The sequence below is a fragment of the Aedes albopictus genome, chromosome 1 (assembly GCF_035046485.1).
Source record: "Aedes albopictus strain Foshan chromosome 1, AalbF5, whole genome shotgun sequence".
In the NCBI taxonomy this organism is placed as follows: Eukaryota; Metazoa; Arthropoda; class Insecta; order Diptera; family Culicidae; genus Aedes; species Aedes albopictus.
Genome location: NC_085136.1, coordinates 5388602 through 5407594, shown reverse-complemented (window position 1 = coordinate 5407594; position 18993 = coordinate 5388602). Strand labels below are relative to the sequence as shown.

General features: G+C 41.7%; 2 protein-coding genes across 2 annotated transcripts in view; one reads left to right on the top strand and one right to left on the bottom strand.

Annotated features, from left to right (window-relative positions):
• The window catches only part of LOC109405351 (solute carrier family 53 member 1-like), a 553430-nt gene that overhangs the window by 449165 nt on the left and 85272 nt on the right, over positions 1–18993 (top strand). The gene's annotated exons all lie outside the window — the stretch shown is intronic.
• On the bottom strand, positions 169–11440 carry LOC109397820 (uncharacterized). Its single transcript, XM_029859717.2, has 3 exons — positions 11071–11440; positions 9289–11003; positions 169–2066 (listed from the first exon to the last, which is right to left on the bottom strand). The coding sequence occupies exons 1-3, from the start codon at positions 11167–11169 to the stop codon at positions 206–208; spliced, it is 3675 nt and encodes a 1224-aa protein (XP_029715577.2). The 5' UTR covers positions 11170–11440; the 3' UTR covers positions 169–205.

The window sequence follows — 18993 nt, the reverse complement described above, 5'->3', positions numbered from 1 at the left end:
TGGAATCTCTATACGCAAATTCTTTCGATCAAACAACCCTTGCTAGACGAAAATATAACAACAGCAGAAACTAGTTTTCGATGGTTTGGAAGTGATTTACACTACTTTGCATCTCACTCAAATTTACTTGAATCACAAAAACAGAAACCAACACAATTTACTAAAAACATTGTCATATATTTCGTGTTCTGTGATGGTACATTGCTTAGTCATCCTCCAAATCTTCGCCCTTCTCATCCCCCTCGATAACTACCTCATATTCCATCACTTGTTGTTGACTGTTCAGTACGCTACTCTCCAGATTCTTGTTGTACAGCGCATTCGTTCTCATCAGATACACATTCAAGCCGAAGTTGTTCGGTGCCAACCGGTTGAATACCTGATCCACCACAACGGAATCCATCCGTTTGAAGCCCAGATACAGCAACAGGTCGAGCAAATGGCACCGCAGTCGATAGCTAGCCCTGATGCCATCATCCAGAGGGCAATACTTGGTAACCAGGTGCCGCAATTGCTCGAGGTATTCCTCACGATCGAATTCCTTGCCGAAAACTAAACGTGCGTTGGACAACCGCTTGCGCACCATGAACTGTATCACCTTCAGCAGACCGTACCGGAAGTTTTCGTTCCTCCGTGCAGTGAAGAAGCAGATGATCAAGTTTTCCATGAGACGAGGTATTTCGTCGTAGAAATCGTGCAGCTGTGTGAAACAAGTGGCAGCCAGCGTTCGAACTTGATCGTTTTCGTGTCTCAAGTAGCGCCACATCAGACTTCTGTACTCCACGATGATCGATTTCTGTCCCAGAACATTGTACACTCGATATTCCACCTTAGAGAGAAACTCCAGAACCAGAATCAGGAAAGGTGTGGAAACCCGGTCGGTGGAACGTAGCTCCTTCAGAATGTACTTGTTCGCCTTGACCAGTTTGAAGATCAGCTCGTTGAGAGACACATACACTGGAAGCCAGTCGCAGTTCGGGTCCGAACATTGCTGACGTTGTCCGACTAGTTTTGTAACGATCGACGAGTACAGTTGGAGAGCGGCGTTGCGAATAGGCCAATCCGTTGATTTGAATCGCTCCAACGCAATGATCATCAGGTCATCGATGTACTCCAGAATGGTTTCGTTCAAGGTAGCCTCTCGTACCATCAAATTCAACTGATGCAGTTGAATGACGGAAATCTTATCGGTAGCTTCCGCGATCATTCCTGACTGGAACAATGGAAGACGATTAACTTCTATGTAGATCCTCAGATATGATCGCTCGGCATTGTTGTCTGTGTCTCCTTTGATGAAGTTGTGAATCATCCATAGATATCCCCGGCAACGCCTGAAATCGTTTCCTTGAAGTTCCAGCCTAATTAATGTTCGGAATATTTTCTCCGCTAGTTCCACGATCGACTTGGCCTGGCGGTTGCGATGATCGTTCCGTACCACTAGCCGTCCCTTCAAGGTACAAATCTTCTTGATCACCCTCCCAAAGGCAACCCCAGTCGCTTCGATGGCCCCCCGATGGCAACAATTCAGCATGATCATCACAAACGTCCGCAGACAAATCGACAACTGTTTCACGGTGTCCAACCGGGTCTTGTAGTTGTCCAAAATCCAGTAAGCGTAATTTTCCAGAAATGCAGCCGATGAGTGCAATGCCTTCCACAGGGCTTTGAGCATTGCTTTCTTGTCGATTGATACATTGGTCGATCGTTGCGACGATCGATCCAACAGCATCTGGAAACTGTTGTCCATAATTTCGAAACTGGACCCGATCATTTCCTTCTCGTCCGGCGATTTGGCACAGTTGAACGATCGCAGAACAAACTCCACCACCCGGTTCACCAGCAGAAGCATCCCCGGGAAGGCTTTAATGCCTTCCAATATCTGAAGGTTGCGAGATTCCTGGTAGCCGAAAAACGCCTCGTTGATGCTGTCGATGTGCGTGTGCAGTTGGTAGTCGTTCTTCATCATGGCGAACAGGTCCCTTTCGTGGTCACGCAGCGATGTGAGCAGGGCAGTGTGTGCTTCGTCGTAGAAACTGGTCATGGCTTCCAGTATGGCCGAAGGGGTGCTGGAATGTATTGGAAAATATTGGATCCAGATGAGGAGTGTCGGACTGGAAGATTATGATTAGATGGTGGATCAGATCTATCGTTATTTTCATTTATTCACGCGAACAATCGTCAATTTCGTTATTCATTCAAGCTGCGGGTAAGGTGAGTTTACATTGAGTTTGCATGAATAGAGAAAGCACTCAGAGTGGACGGGAAAGAAGCAATGGTTATTCCTTCCTTTCATCATGTTTGTCTTTACGGAATAGAGGTAAATTCAACTTCTCATCTCAGAGGATCCTTGGAAGAATTTTTGAAAATACTCTCGTAAAAGCGTCGAAACTATCACTGGATCTATAGTTCCGAACCAGCCAAGGGCTGAAAGTCTCTTAAATAAAGACAAATCAATCAAATCAAATCACTGGAGATCAAATCATTCTCGAGGTATCCCTGCAGGATTACCTAAAGATCCTTGAATTCACCTGAAGGAATTCCTGGACGAAATGCTGGAAAAATGTAATCATAAGCAATTCTGGTGCATTTCCTGAAGAAATTCCGGGAGGAATCCCTTTGAGTACTCCTAAAGCATCTTTCCTAGGCGAATTCCCGAAAGATCCCCTGGAGAAATTTCCGAAAGAATGTTGGAGAAAAATCGCAAATCGTCCCTAGCACGGGTATCACGTATTTCAAACGTAACATCCTTGAGTATATTACTGAAGAAACTGCTGGATTCCCGAAGAAATCCCTGAAAACTCCAAGAGAAATTTCTGAGAAAATCCTTACACAAATTTTCCTGGTGGAATTATAAAAGACTCTTCATCGTCTTCAACAAGAGGTTGCACAGACTGAACGATTACAAACAATAGACAACGAACAATGCATGAAATACTTAGTAGTCCAGTGGGGAATGTGGCGCCGCTAACCGCATGGCCCGAAGCTCACTTTTTTCCTGAAGGAATCCTAGCATAAGCCCTAGAACAATCGTTGCAGTAAGTCCTCGAGGCATTTGCGGGGGAATTACTGAATGAATCCCTCGACAAATTTCTGGAAGAATCACTAAAGGAATTTCAAAAAGAACACCTAAAAAAACCTAGAGCAATCTCAGCTACTGAAGATATCCAAGGATACTGAAGGATTTGTTGCAGATATAGAAAATAATCTCAGGATATATTCCTGAAAGATTCGCAGGATTGATTTCTGAAGGAATTCCACTGCTGCGGAAACTTTGAATGAATCCTCAAGGATTTCTTGGATAAAATTGTGAAAGAAGACCTAGATGACTTCTTAGAATTTCATAGGGTGTCTACTACCTGGCAAACCGGGTATCCTCAGGAAATTTTATTCAACAGGGAAAACCCTAGAATACTCAGGGAATATATTGAATACTCAGGAAAGTTTCCTCAGAGAATTTTATTCAACAGGGAAAAACCTGGAATACTCAGGGAATATATTCAGTACTCAGAGAAATTTCGCACAAAAAACCATTGGGTCATATGAATAAAAAGTAGGGAACCTTACTACTCGTAGATCTACTCAGAAGAAGAGTTTTTAGAGTTACTGAATTGTTGGTATGAATAAAAGCGTTTCCGAGTATATGTTTTTGTAATAAGAACATATTGTCAACACAAATGCTGGAGCTCTTACTGATAGTTTGTGGTTCCGTGAAAACGTTGAAAAATCCTCTGAAACCCACCTAGAAATTCCGCTACAGGGATTCTGTCAGGGTTTCTGTCTGGAACTTCTTATACCCCTTCATATCTGCCAGGGTTTCTCACAGGATACCCTTCCGTATGTTTCACGCCATTTTTCTTGGTATTCCTGCTTGAATTTTCCCGGAGATTCTTCTGGACTCCTTCCAGCATTTTCAATTATTTAATTCTTTCCGGAACTCTTTCTTAAGATCCTTCCAGAATTCCAGAACTCCGACCGATTTCTCCGGTAGTTTTTACGAAGATGACACAGAATTTCTTTCCAGAAGTTTTCCCGGTATTGCTCCAAGAGTCCCTCGAGATCCTGCTGCGTTTTGCTGAAAGAAATTTTCGTGGGATTTCTCTATAGGAATGTTTCTTGGGTTTAATCGTAGAAGTTGTCGCGGGATTTCTCCTAGAATCTCTCTCAGGATTCCTCTTGGAGATTTTACGGGATTCCTTTCAGTATTTCAGGAGATCTTCCTGGGGTTTCTATCAGAGTAGTTGCTAAATGAGCTATCCCTGATGGGATTTCTACTTGAGTTGCTCCAAGGATTTGTTAAAGAGTTTATCATGAATTTTTTGCTGTCGTTCCTCCATGACGTTTCTACTAGAGTTCCTTGCAAGTTTTGTAGCGGAGTTTCCCAAAGGTTATCGCTGGATTTATTTTACAGTTTCACCTGAGATTTCTCTCTGAGTTTCCCCTGGAACTTCTCACAGAAGATTCCTTTTGATTTTGTTCCTGGGATTCATCTCTGTGTTCTTTTTGAATTCACCCTGGACTAAGATTTTTTCCGGTGTACCTTTTGGGATTTCTGCAGAAGCTATTGCTGGTATTTGTCATTGAATTTAATCGTGATCCAGTGATCCATCTGATTTTTTTTACAGATTTCCTCAGGATTATTCCCAGAACTCTTCCCTGAAATCTTTACCGGAAATTGTTCCGAGATTGTGGATGCTGCTTTTGGGATTTGTTGCTCCCAGAGTTCTTTGCAGGGTTTTCTCCTGAGATAACTCAAAAATATCTTTGCAAAGGTTTGTTGGAGAAATCGCGATAGGAACTTCAGAAAAATCCTGAGAAAAAAATTAGACATCTCTAACAAAAGTTCTAAGAGTAATCCCGGGAGGAAATATTGAGAACATTCAAGGAAGAACTTTGAAACCCTCAAAAAATCCCTAGAGGAAATTAGAAATATCGGAAAACTCTTCGGTAGAAATCCCTGAATACGGAAAGAATCCCGAGAGAAACTGTTAGAAAGCTATCCTAGAAAACCACTAAGAGAAATTCGTGAAGGAACTTTTGGAAGGATCTTCAGGATGAATCCAGCATCGGGAAACATATCAGTATGTGATATCAGGGTGCACTCCAACAGCCTACTCGTGAAAAACTCCTCCAGAATACCTAGAAGGAACTCTGGTAGAAATCCTAGAAACACCTCTCAGAAGTGTTGAAAGATGTTTACTTTATTTTTGGGCATATTTTTAAAAAGTTTTTGTTAAGTTTTGGTTGATTGATTTAATATGTTTTTTTTAATTGGCCTAATTTTTATAGTATTAACTTCCCAAATTTCCCCCTGGAAAACTCAGGGAATTTTATTTCGAGTTTTGAATATACACTCTGATTCCAGGTTCCCGACGGGCTTGGTGGTCTAGTGGCTACCGCTTCTGATTTGTATGCAGAAGGTCATGGGTTCAATCCCTGGCCCGTCCCTTTCAATCTACTTTGTATCTTTCTATCCACTTCTCTCTCTCTCTCTCTCTCTCTCTCTCTCTCTCTCTCTCTCTCTCTCTCTCTCTCTCTCTCTCTCTCTCTCTCTCTCTCTCTCTCTCTCTCTCTCTTCTCTACATATACAACTCATGTATATTCATATGTTCATAGCCATCGCTAGAACCAGAAACGAATTGGAAAAAAGTCGTTTCCCTCCCTTCCAACTTCCACTCACAGCACAGTGTATATAACGCCTACAAGTTATGCAATCAAAGCGTGCTGTGCCGCTGACCTTATTCACCACACAATCTATCACCTTACGAACACCATAAATAACCCCCTGTCCATGGATCGCATCACCGACCCAACGGTGACTCCCAGATCTCCCATCCTTTCCGTCTAACAAAATACCCCAGTCCGTGCTGGTTGTGGGGATGCAGAGGTGATCTCGGTCTTTAGTAGCAACAACCAGCACACTCTAACATTCCTTTCCCTTCCCAACTGACTATAAGGACGTGGCCGGCGCCGTTATTGATCCAAAATGTATGAGCTGCTAAAATTGCACTTTGAGAATAAGTGGAGTGTCCCAGCCCTTATTCATTTGGATCTCAGTGCAATTGGTACCAGCTCAGATCAATCACGGAGGAGCAACCATTGACATGTATAGTCAGATTAGCTGGTATGTCTGAAACATACTGGAAAAACTTGTAATTAGAAGGCACGAAATGTTGCTAATTGGCCAATTGAGAGATGAAATTTGTGAAAAAAATCGCGTTCTGGTGGGATTCGAACCCACGACTCCGTATTCGCTAGACCGGGGCTTTAACCAACTAAGCCACAGAACAGGTAATGGTTCTGCGGAATAGAAAGCCAAACTGACTCCGAAGCCGCACCGTGAACACTCCTATTTCACAAACTCGTCTCTCTTTTCGGATTAGATGCCAATCCACAACACACTCCTATTTGTGCCCACTAACTACAAGTGCGAGCGAATTATTTATATGAAGCCAAGACTTACTCTCGCACTCCGCATACCTAGCCACCAGGCAGTTTGTTTGTGGCTTAGTTGGTTAAAGCGCCGGTCTAGCGAATACGGAGTCGTGGGTTCGAATCCCACCAGAACGCGATTTTTTTCACAAATTTCATCTCTCAATTTGCCAATTAGCAACATTTCGTGCCTTCTAATTACAAGTTTTTCCAGTATGTTCTTGAGTCATCCCTGGAAAAAACGGAAGGAGTTCTGAAATTTCTGAAGAAACTCCTGAATACATCATTGAAGACATCCCGAGAGGAATTTGTGAACGAACTACAAGAGGAATTGCTGGAGTAATCTTTGGAAGAATTCCTGGTAAGGTCCCTGAAGGAATTCCCGGATAAATCCCGGGAATGCCTGAAGGAATTCCTGGCGCAATTCTGGGAGGTATTTCTGAAGGAATCCCTGGATAAATTTCTGGAGGAATTCCTGCAGAAATTCTTGTATGAATTCTCAGAGGAATCCTGGAATCGAGGAAAAAATAGAGGAGAAATCCTAGAATCCCTGGATAAGTTCATAGATAATTTCGTGGAGCAATCCCTAGAAAAAAATCCTAGAAGAATCTCTAACGAGATTCCTGGATTCATGGAGGTATTCTCAGAGAAATTTCTGAAGGAATTCCTGGCGCGAGCAATGGAGGAATGCCTGGGAGAATTCCTGGAGGACTCCCAGGAGGAACTCCTTGAAGGCTGTAGAAACTCTAGGAGGAATTTCTGGAATAATCCCTGGAAGAATATCTGGAGGTTTCCCTGAGGTACACCTGGAGGATTTCCTGAATGAATCCGTGGAAAAATAACTAGAGGCCCTGCAGAAATTCTCGGGGAATCCTGGAAGAACCCCTGGAGTAATCCCCGGAAAAATTCCTGAAGAACTTCCTGGTGGAAATTGCTAAAGGAATCCCAGGAGAAAGTCCTGAAGAAATTGCAGAATAAATTCGTGAAAAACGCTGAAGGAATCCCTAGACGAGTTCGTGGAGGAATTCCTGAAAAACCCCAGGATGAATCCCGAAAGCAATCCCATGAGGAGTTCCTTAGGAAATCCCTGTGAAAAATATATGAAACAATTAAATAAACAACTCCTGAAGGAATTCCTGTAAGAATTACTGGAGGAGTTCCTGAAACAATTCCAGGAGAAATTCAAGGAGGAAATTTCAAAATAATCCCTGAGTACTCTGAATAGCAAAATACTCTAAGAAGAATACCCTGAAGAGGGAAGAATTTCCAGGAATCCCTGAGAAATTAAGGAATCATGCCTGCAGTTATTTCTGAATGAATTATTGAAAAAAAAATCCTTTGATAAACTCCTGCGATTTTAGTAGAAAATTTTGAAGGAATTCCTAGATTTATGTTTGACTAATCTCTGGTAGAAATTTCTAAAAAAATTCCTAGTAGAAATTTATGCAGAAGTACTTCCAGTGATTGCAGTTGGAATAATTGGAGCCATCTCTGGCGGAATTTTTAAAGGAATATATAGAGAAATCCCTGAAGAAACCTCTGGATACATTTTTTTTTATTTATTTATTTCACCGTCTTCAGCTGGGCTGCACAGACTAAATTAATGCTTAATTATATACTATTCCTAATAATGTTCTTAAAACGAGTTCTACTTATATTAAAGTCAAAACAATCAACATCATTAAGTGCATTGAAACATCGCTCTAACGGATTGTTTTGGCCGTAAACTGTATGATGCCGAGCAATCATGAATGAAGTTCGCTGGCGTGTTCGGCGTGCAGGTACAAAGAAACGCGCTTGCTGAAGAAGCTCTGGGCAGTCAATCCTGTTGCTAAGCACATCGTACGCAAACATTCTTTGTAGATACAAGCGGCGCTTTCGCAATGGCTCCAGTCTTATAAGTTGACATCGGTCGTTGTACGGTGGCAGCTGCAGTGGGTCAGACCACGGCAGTCTCCGTAGAGCATAGCGAACGAAGCACCGTTGGACCCTTTCTATACGTCCGGCCCAGATTTGAACCGCATACTCGAGAATACTTCGGACGAGTGAACAGTAAACACTTTTTAAGGCGTACGCTTCACGGAACTCAGACGCATTCCGTCGGATGAAGACATCCCCAAAGGAATTTCTGAACGAATCACAAGAGGAATTCCTGGAGCAATACATAGAGGTAATCCCGGAGTAATCTTCAGGGGGAAATTCGTGGCGGAATTCTGGGAGGTATCCCTAGGGGAATTTCTGAAGGAATCCCTGGGGAAATTTCTGGAGGAATTCCTGCAGAAGTTCTTGTATGAATTTCCAGAGGAATCCTAGAAAATCCCTGGATAAGTTCATGGAGAAATTCCTGGAGGAATCCCTGGGAAAAAAATCCTACAGGAATCCCTGAAGAAATTCCTATATTCATGGATGAATTTCTGAAGGAATGCCTGGGAGAATTCTTGGAGGACTCCCAGGAGGAATTCCTTAAATAATCGCTGTAGAAATTCCATGATGAATCCCTGGAGGAAACCTGGAAGATTTCCTGGATAAATCCGTGGAGGAAGCTCTAGAATAACTGGAAGAATTCCTGCAGAAGTTCTCGAAAGTTTCTCTCTTTTTTTCGATGAAATATAGTATTAGATAGTATAATCAGTGGCGATTCCCTAACCTCAAATCTACCTGTTCTCCAAGTGTAAATTCTTGAATTTTCGAATCAACTTAGCTTGTAAATAACGGAACATGGCGAGATTAGCTATTTTGATTAATTTTCAATTTGATTCTAATCTTGTATTCTCCGCAATTGCATGTTTTTGCATCGTTGAACAGGTAAAAAGTGAGGTTACGAGACGCCACTGAGTATAATAGGAATGACAAACATACCTATAGGAGTATATCAGCGACAGCTTTCCCTGCAGTGCCGGTCCGTAATGGTAGGCGGAGCTTTTGTTATACAGCAGCTTGAGGACGTTCATTTTGACATCCTCGAAGTCGGAAGTCAGCAAATGCTCCACCCCGTATATCATATCGTAGAAGGTGTCCGATTCCACGGGCAGTAGATGGGTGGTTCGATCTGCCGTCGTGGACTCCTTTTCCTGCAGGCGGTATGGCGAGCTCGGAGTGAACTCCAGAAACAGCGAGGCGAACGATTGGAACATGCGTAGGCTGGTGATGACGGCGTGATAGTTGCTGGTGGATTGCTTTTGCAGATGTTGGTGAAATACGGACGAACCCATCAGCTCGGACACGATTCCGTAGGCATCCTCGTTGGCTTCGTAGCGTTCCAGCGAGAGCGAGGCAATGTGATTCAGTAGTTTGGTGCACTGGGCGACGATGGTGTTGCATACGTGAACAGAAGGAACTCCCAGTTGTTGCAGGATGTACTCTTTCAGCTTGAAGATGTAGAAAACACTCGTGGAAGGGTGGATGTGTGCGTTTGGAGTGGTAATATGGTGCACCAGTGTCTCTATCAGCAGCGACATGGACATGTAGTCAAGACTTGTTTCGGCAGAGATTTGTAGCAGCAGCACTAGGAGAATGTTCAAATCTTTGGAAGATTGAAACTCTCGTTTGAAAAGGTTCATGTACTGGAAGAACTTGACGTAGTTATTGTCTTTCAAATAGCTGGGCATGAACTTCCTGTTCTCCCCGATCTTCAACTGATCAAGTTGCATCATTTTGAAGAGTTTCCTGTAATCACCTACTGTAAGGTTGGAGAACCATTGTTTAATCATGGTGCGAACCAGCTCAATGCTTCCATCTTGTAGAATTTTCACCTGCAGTTCGAAAACACGATCATCTTGTTTCTTCTGTAGCACCCGAACGATTCCTTGACTTCCGGAGAACAAATGCTTATAATGAAGTGATAGTTCTAGGGCTCGGTACAAATCAATCCTCTCTCCGCTCATTTCTTCCAAGCTCTCCAGGCGATATCTTCCCAGAAGGGCCATCAGGACATGGAACTTATTGCGGTTCAGCCAGCTCCATCTCAGTATAGCCGGAAGGACAACCATCCGGACAAACTTATCATCGTTCAGAAGATTTTTGAGTATCCCTAGCACGTACTCTCGTGACCCCTTGTAGGGTGACTCCAGATTCAACAGCACGATATGCCATATCCGGTCCTGCCTTTCCCGGAAGAACTTGTCGTAGCAGTCCATCTTCTGCAGAGCAATCATATTTTCCGCCAAGGTGTTCAAGCACTTACTATAACAGCCCATCGTCTGGAACAGCTCAAAGTTCCGAACGGCTATTCCGGTCAGGTTCTCCGATCCTGCCACGGCTAAAAATCCAGAGTATATCAGCCCGTAGATGGCCACCGTTTCTTCTGCCATCATGGTCCCACTGGGCAGTACGCCTCCCACCGGGAAAACCATCCGCGAGTATCGGCAGTTGTGAGCGTAGATTTTGAACAGCGACTTTGCTATGATCTTCCTTTGGCCGAACGTGCTTTTGGGACTTTCCATAACCGTTTTGAGCCGTACCAGCAGCTCGTTGTTTAGATACAAACGGGTACCCCATCCTGGAGACCCTGGCGCCACGTCCGCCGGGTCAACCTCGTCGGCGCTTGTGCGCCGATCCACTAGATTGCAGATGTCCTGTAATAACACACAAGTCCGGTGGTTACATAACACCCCAATCTCAAACCACCTGTTTCGAACAAACCTGGCATATCAGCAGGACCTCAGCGGCACCGCCGGCTCGGTCTAAGCGTTCCAGCCACTCGACGCGCCTCAGCTCATAGGCCGTCACTTTGGGTGCCATTGAACCAGGGATAGGCGAAACACTCGCGGGCCACACACTGCACAAATCCTAAATCAACACCATGAGGATGTGATGGTACGCGGGTAATGTAGTACTGTAAGCTGCTGCGTTACAACTTGTCTATATTTACAAAATTCAACAGCATGCGAAGGCCATCGCCAGGCCACCGAACACGCGTTGCGAATCGCGAAAAAATTGCACGGCGTCTGCATGCAGAGCGGCGTGCGAAATCGTTTGTTTTGATTAGAACTGTCACCGGTGATCACAGACAAACAGCGATAGCACGCGTGAGTCGGGTTGGCAGTACACGGAAAAATATTCGTTTATTCAAACCAGTAAAATAATAATTACTACACGCAGAAAAATGGCGCTTGTTTAAAACAATAAAACGCATGGTTAATTTTCAAACTGAGAATTTACTTATTCCAAAGTTATATTTAATTGTTTTCATTCAGAGTTTATTGATAAAAACAACCGATTACCATCATTTCATATAATGTCAAAAATTTCATTTGTTTCAACAAAATAAAAACCATAAACATGGTCCGAAAGCACTCACACATCTATAAAATGCTTACCCCAACATCGCCACAGCGAAGAAGGTGCAGCAAATCCATCATGCCAACTTCCAAGTGCAGCTTTGGCCGTGATGGATAACGCCAAGGGGCTGGTCACTCGGCACATTGTGCCCGGCACACATGCCGGCACATCTCGGCACACATGCCGGCACATCTCGGCACACATGCTGGCACAATCCGGCACACATGGGCACAACATAGAAATTCAACTTTTCGGTATGGAATCAAACTGTCAACATACTAACGATTGCAAAAATCCCTTCATACAGATTCTAGACAAGTGTTTTGGGTGGAATTTTGTCGGTAAACACCGACTAGACTAATAACATTCGCCAAAAATAGACAGGATTATAATTAGCGCAAAAACATTTAAAGAAAATATTTCACTGGGCACATTCGGCACACCTCCGGCACACCTCCGGCACATACTGAAAAACAACCGGTACAGTTTAAGCACATATTGGCACACGCTCAAAAATCACGGCACAAATGAAGTGTGCTGAATGACCAACCCCTTGGATAACGCGCAGGTACTCACGACAGCATCCACAAAAAGTTGATCGGTTTCGCCTTTTTTGTCTTTTTCTAGTCGTTCTCCTCGCCATCCGCTTACCGACGATCTAAAAATAGATTTCCGAGCTGCCGCAGCTGCTGCCGTCACCAAAACAATCACATTCTGGGTTTGTTAGTGGCAAAAGTGCAGTCGTTTGAATCAATCGATTATTTCATGTTTAAAAAACCATATCTCTGTTTGTTTTAAAAAACTGTCAAAAATTTCGACAAATGAAAATATTTGTATTATCAAACAAATGGAACAGTTCAGTTTAAACTAGAAATCAGTTTGTCGCTATAGTAAACTGAAAAATCGGTTGATTTGAACTAGAATTTAATTATGTTTACAATTTATTTTTCTGCGTGTAAGTATCATAATTGGGTTCTTTAGGGGTATCCAGATTATTTCATAATTGGAATCTCCGCCCAAAATTTAGTCGAAATCCAAAATTTCATAATTTTTGTAGTCCGGGAAGTATTTTTAAAATGCATTTAAAGTTTGTATGGCGAATTTTTTTTGTTCGAGCCGAACTGTCATTTTATCGATTGAACTGTCATTCTATTCACTGAAAACCTAGAACATCCTGAACACCATGAAATTTGGAAAACAAAATAATTTACATACCAGTTGTTCTAAAAGCTGAACTTGGATGTGAGTCACGCTATATGTATTCATTTAGACTTCGTTAAGAATTTATTATTATCTGTATTAACGAGATTTTTAGCCCGGGCTAGTTCATCTCGGGACCCACGCTTTACTTCCCTTCCGAAGGAAGAACTCACATTTTGCGAGTTTGTCGGGAGTGGGATTCGATCCCAGGTCCTCGGCGTGATAGTCAAGTGTTCTAACCATCACACCAGGTCCGCTCCACTTCGTTAAGAATATCAAAACGTGTTTTATATTCTGGGATGTTCTAGGTGTTCCAAACTGTCCTATATTGAAGTCTTTCAAATCTACAAGAATAATGTTATGTATTTTCGCCACAAATAATACCCTGGGCTTGGTTTATATCTTCCAGGAAGCATTGATTTTTGTCATATGACCATTGTGCTTTGCAGTGTTGATTGGTTAAACTGAATGTAGATTCAATGGTATATTTTAAAATCAGATAATTCAATCCTCTGATATAGTCATTCCAATTATACTACGGCATAGTGTAACGGTACACGCAGAAAAATATATATTCAATTCTAAAATAAACGACTTTGAAACAGTGGCGTCTCGTCCATAGGTCCACTGCGTTCACTACACAGTTGATAAACAACTAAAATAAATCACTATAATGTCAACATTTTGCTACAAACGACATAAACTACTCATTCGATCCTTTTGATGTTCACAACTTCAAGTGAACAAACCACTATGAAATACTAGTGCGTATCCAATAGGAATCAAGTAAATTTTCCAACTTAATCTCACTATGCCACCACCCTGCCGCTGCCCAAAGTATCTAAATACCTAGGTAAGAGATTCCCGCTAATATTCACGGATTAGTGAGAAAAGGAAAAAAGCAAAAAATAGTTATGAAGTTTGCGCTGATTTGTATGGGCACATCACTATTTAGCAAACTTTCTTAAGAAATTCAGCACTCCCATCTTAGAAGCTATTATTTAATTGCATCTGACTGGATTAAATGTGACCTCCATGCAATAAAACAGAAAATATCGCCATTTGAAAATCGGTAACAATTTTTTTTTAATTGATTCTAAACATATTTTTCCAGCATTTAGAAACATCCAAACTAACAAAACTTCACAAACTTTGCTGAAATAATGACATTTTAGTGTAAAAACACCAACTTTTCATAACTAACGCAGATGTGTTGGTGAGTCTCATTTTTGACATTTACGGGAATCTCTTACCTTGGTACATATTTATATACTTTGGCCGCTGCCAGAGTACTCCACGCCGAAGCATGCGAAACATCCACACGGAAAAATATTAAAACCCAAAGAATAAGTTTTAAAAACTCAAATTTGGCTAAACTGCTTTTAGTTTTAACTCAAAGTTGGGTTGTTTTCTCCCTCGCCCCACCGCAATGTTGTCAAAAACAAAGAGAGAAGCACCGACGCATCCGCTGCTCTTCCGTGGAAGAAGCCAAATTTGGGTTTTCTTGAGTTAATCCAAATTTGCGTCATTTGAGGCCTCCGTTGGGTGAAAATAACTTACCAGTGGGTTAATTTTTTTGCCGCTCTCAAACGAGAACTACTCACTCACCACTTTCGTTGTTTGACGCAAATTTGAGTTATTCCACGGAAGACCGGGATTGCGTCAAAACAACTTAAATTTGGGTTGATTTGTAGTTCCGTGCATGTGACAGCATCGCCAAAAATCTCTCGCCTCAGTTCACTTCCAGAAGTACACGGGAGCGCTGTATATGCATACAAGAACACAAGCGACCGTTCTGTGCTGCTTTGGCAATGTATTAGTAAAATTTTTGTGCACTTCTTCCAATGGACGAGGGTCTCATCGGTGGCGGAGGAAAGGAAAGATTGTTTGTTTACACCAAGCTTGCGCTCGCAGGGAAGCTGCTAAGTTTGGCAACGTCGCATTTGAGCTAGGGAATCGCGCTACTTGGGCGGTGGCTTCTATATTCGTCTGTTTTCCACTATAACTCAGTCAAATTTGAGCCAATTGTCACAACTTTTGGAATATGGTGAGATAGGTATAATATCTACCCGTGTACAACATTTCAAGTCAATTGGTTCAAAATTGACTAAGTTATAGTGGAAAACAGACGAATATAGAAGCCACCGCCCAAGTGGCGCGATACCCTATTATAGGGCACCGCACTGTTTTGAATTTGTATGGGATTTTGACGTTTCTTGGCCTTGTTGTTTACAAGATTTCTGTAAGAGTGAAAGAGATGGAGAGGATTCCATGCAGTTCCCTATGCTTCAGCAAGAGAGCGAGGCGAAAGAGCATAGCGAGAGAACTTGTATATATACAAATTGTATACCATGAGCCTCTGCACGAATCTGGCGTACTGCTCACTCCAACAGAAAACTTGAAAACTGTTTTCAAATTTTCTGTGGGAGCGAGCAGGACAGGGCAAATTCGTGCAGAGGCTCATTCAACGGAGGCCGCCCATCCACTCTTTTGGCATGCGTGCATGCCTTTGGGTGGACCTGAATGGGTGGCATTTTCATGCACTACTAGTTGCGCGTCGCGTATGGTTTCATTTTCTAGCAACATTCAAAGGAAAATGGAGCGCGATATGGTAGACAATCTACTCCCGCAATTCGTTTGCCAGGCGGTCGATTGAGGAAAAGCTTGTACCGCATCTCGAATCATCTAAGTAGAATATCCTCTTCGATTGAGTGTACTCAGATTTGTAGGGTCAAGTGGGGTAAAATGCCATTTTTCAAACTTTCATCGTTTTCAATGATAATTAGTCTCATTTGTTAGGCTTTCAAAGTGGTAACAGCAACTAGACAAAATTTGCTCGATACTTCAGCAAAAATATTCACTAAATTATTGTATTTTCATCGATATTTAGCGACTTTAAAAACTGATTCGTAAAACGGAAGTGGTGCAAAACGACCATCTGCCGTGGGGTAAGATGCCACTTCATGAAAACATTCAAAAATTACGTCCATCAGTTTTCGGGCATTTCCGACTCCTTTGTCCCCCCTATGTCCCGCTTTTTCGTATACTCAATAAATGGAGTGTTACCCCCCTCCCCGCAAAACGATGGTCGTAATATTTGAACGACCCCTAACATGAAAAGCGTAGACATCAACAACCATGCGTCTCCACGCAAGTCTCAATCTCGTTGGAAACACTTGGCTGATAATAAAATCACCAGAAAACCTTAATTGCAAGCACGAAAAACCGGAAGTTGCCAGTTTTCATTGAGAAATCAAAAGATTTTTCGTGGGTTTCGTGGCCTAGCTTCTAGAAGAATGTTCGATATAAACGTATCTTGACACCATTCACCAATACTAATGATCAAGTCCCATTCAGGAATGATTTTATGAGTTGGGCCATTTTACCCCATCTTGGCATTTTGGGCTCTGTTCCCCTACTTTTAATTCCGGCCTCTAATGCTTACCCTTGGGGCCCTTAAACAGATACGCATGTTTCGACTACAGTCATAGCATTATCATGGGTTACTCACATGGGTCAATTTTATTTAAGTTGTATGTGAATAGCATAGAGAACAGACTGACTAGTAAAAGTTACAGAGTGACCCATAATTGGGCAATGGGTGTTCCACTTCTTCAGTGTCATTTATCCACTTCTGAGTGGATTCTTCGAAGTTCCGAAAAAATCCGTTAACAATTGGTGGGCAATGTCTACTCTCGCTTCCCAAATTTCGATAAAGTCTAGCTGACCAATAAGCTGAGAATGTTTTACACGAAAAAAGTCGCAGAGTTAGCTAAGGTACTTGCTAAGAACAATTTGGAAGACGTCTTCTCAGAAACGTATCTGCTTATTCCTCTGATAATAACACTTACGTCTACAACTGATGCCGTTGGAAGGAGCTTTTCCATCTCAAAAGAATAAGAACCTATCTTCAGTTACAATGAGCGAGCAAAGACTAAGAGGCTTAAACTGATGGCGGTAGAAAACCCTCTGTTTCATCAATTGAAACAACAAGGCAGTTTTCTCGACGAAATCGTCGATAGATTCGCTTGTCTAGCGGAGTTCAGGTTCCTGCTGTTTCCATGTGAAAACTTTTCAAGTGCACAGTCAGCTTTACGGGTCACGAGACGCCTCTGCTTTGAAACAAAAATAAAATACCAGAATTTCTTTAGTAAACATAACTTTATGAACAGTAGATGCTTACCAGGTCTTTTCTCCATTACGGCAACATGCACTTTCTTCGTATCCGCTAGAAACAGCTACAGATTGAGTTCCTCGAGATCCTTGCGCTCGATTAAGGACATTATATGACGAAGCCATACCTCAAATTTTCAAGAGCACGAGCTGAATGAACCAAACCACGGATTGCGCTGAAAAGTTGATCGATTGGTCACACCCCGGTGGTGACCAATCGATCAACTTTTCAGCGCAATCCGTCGTTTGGTTCATTCAGCTCGTGCTCTTGAAAATTTGAGGTGTGGCTTCGTCATATATTCACCTTAAGCTGAACAGGTTAGCTGTGTAGCCGGTATTTAGAAGGAGAAATATGAATTTTGGAGATAAACAATAAGTTTCACTTCATTGTACTTACCAAAGAAGGCAGTCACTGTGTCATCCGACAAATCAAATGTTTAAAACAAATTGAATGTTTTTGGTGTTCTTACTACGACCTCTATTTCAACAATTTCGTCCGGCGAGTCTTTTATTTTTTCAACAAAAACAAAATGCCGGCGGATATACATGTGCAAAATGCTATATTTATTTCAAAGAAGTTACTTTTTTTAAATCAAAAACACACCGACTTTGTTTCTAATACATTTATTTTAGAATCAAAGTCGCTTGGTATTAGAATCAAATATTAATTTGCTTTGATTTAAAAACAGTAATGAATTTGAATCAAAGTGGTTATGCATTTGTTTCAAATATGCGACATTTTTCTGCGTGTATGTTGTCGAAATCACTTATGTACCGGGAAAATATAATTCCAAGCTGGTGAGAATATTACCACTGAGGGGGGTTATGAGCCCAGTCAGACCCTTGATGGGACAATAATGTGGGATAGTATATGGGAATACCATTGAAGGTGCTAATAATCTCCGAGGCTTATGAAATCCGACAGGGCGCGTGCATTGGGCTGCGGATCTATGCTAAGGGAGATCAGTAGCATCTGTTTGTTATTAGTAGAACAAAATGCCGTTCTTTGAAAACGCAGTGTGAGTGATCTCCTATGGTGCTGTAGTACTATAAATGATCTCATTCTCTGTGAATTCTAACTTTGGCTATCTAGTCAGTAAATAGTAAAATTATTAAGATAGCTTAAGAGCTAAACCTTAAAAGCATACATTTTCTAAATATGACAAGGTTTTGAAGACAAACATGAGATGAGTATCAGATTTTAATCTTTTAATGAGTCATTAGCATAATCGTATGTGAGACATAGGGTCATGTCGAGCAATTGATTCAGTACTACAAATCCACGCGGACAATTTCATTACAAACTATTGGTTTTCGTCAGTCTTATGACGGAAAGGCTCAGCTATGCTGCAAATCCATATATTAGAGACCGTTCATAAACATATAGACCGATCCCTCTTAAAATTTTGTCCATGCTAAACCAAAATTGCATGAAGTTACAACTTTGCCTCTCCTCATGAAGTATATATGATTTATGAACGAACTCCTAGTTGAATCAAATTAATCGATTTTTATTTCAGGGGCACCCATTGGGTATATCACTTCAATAATACAAATACCGCTTACTCTTCTGTAGTTACACTATCCATTTGAAGATGTTTAGTAAATAGTAGTAGTTCATATAACCAATATCTATATAACTTCCTCAATCCTCTTTGTAAGATTTGCTAGATAGTATGACAGCATTGATTAAAACACGAGAGCTCTTGTATCATGTTATTATTCGCATGGCTAATTATTTTATGAACAATAATTTTATTGACGAATCCGATTTAAAATATTTGAATAGTAATTTTTGTTAAGCCATATTAAAATAATCACTATCATTATCAATGAATGCTATCCACTCAAGATCTTCGCTACATGAAATTTTGAATTTCTGGAGGCTTCACTTATTACCAAATTTACAAC

Excerpts from the sequence above, each read along its gene's own strand:
- LOC109397820 (XM_029859717.2), bottom strand. The coding sequence starts at position 11,169 with ATGGCACCCAAAGTGACGGCCTATGAGCTGAGGCGCGTCGAGTGGCTG. Across the intron at positions 11,004-11,070 it reads AGGTCCTGCTGATATGCCAG|GACATCTGCAATCTAGTGGA; the intron begins GTTTGTTCGAAA and ends GTGTTATTACAG. Across the intron at positions 2,067-9,288 it reads TCGCTGATATACTCCTATAG|CACCCCTTCGGCCATACTGG; the intron begins GTATGTTTGTCA and ends AATACATTCCAG.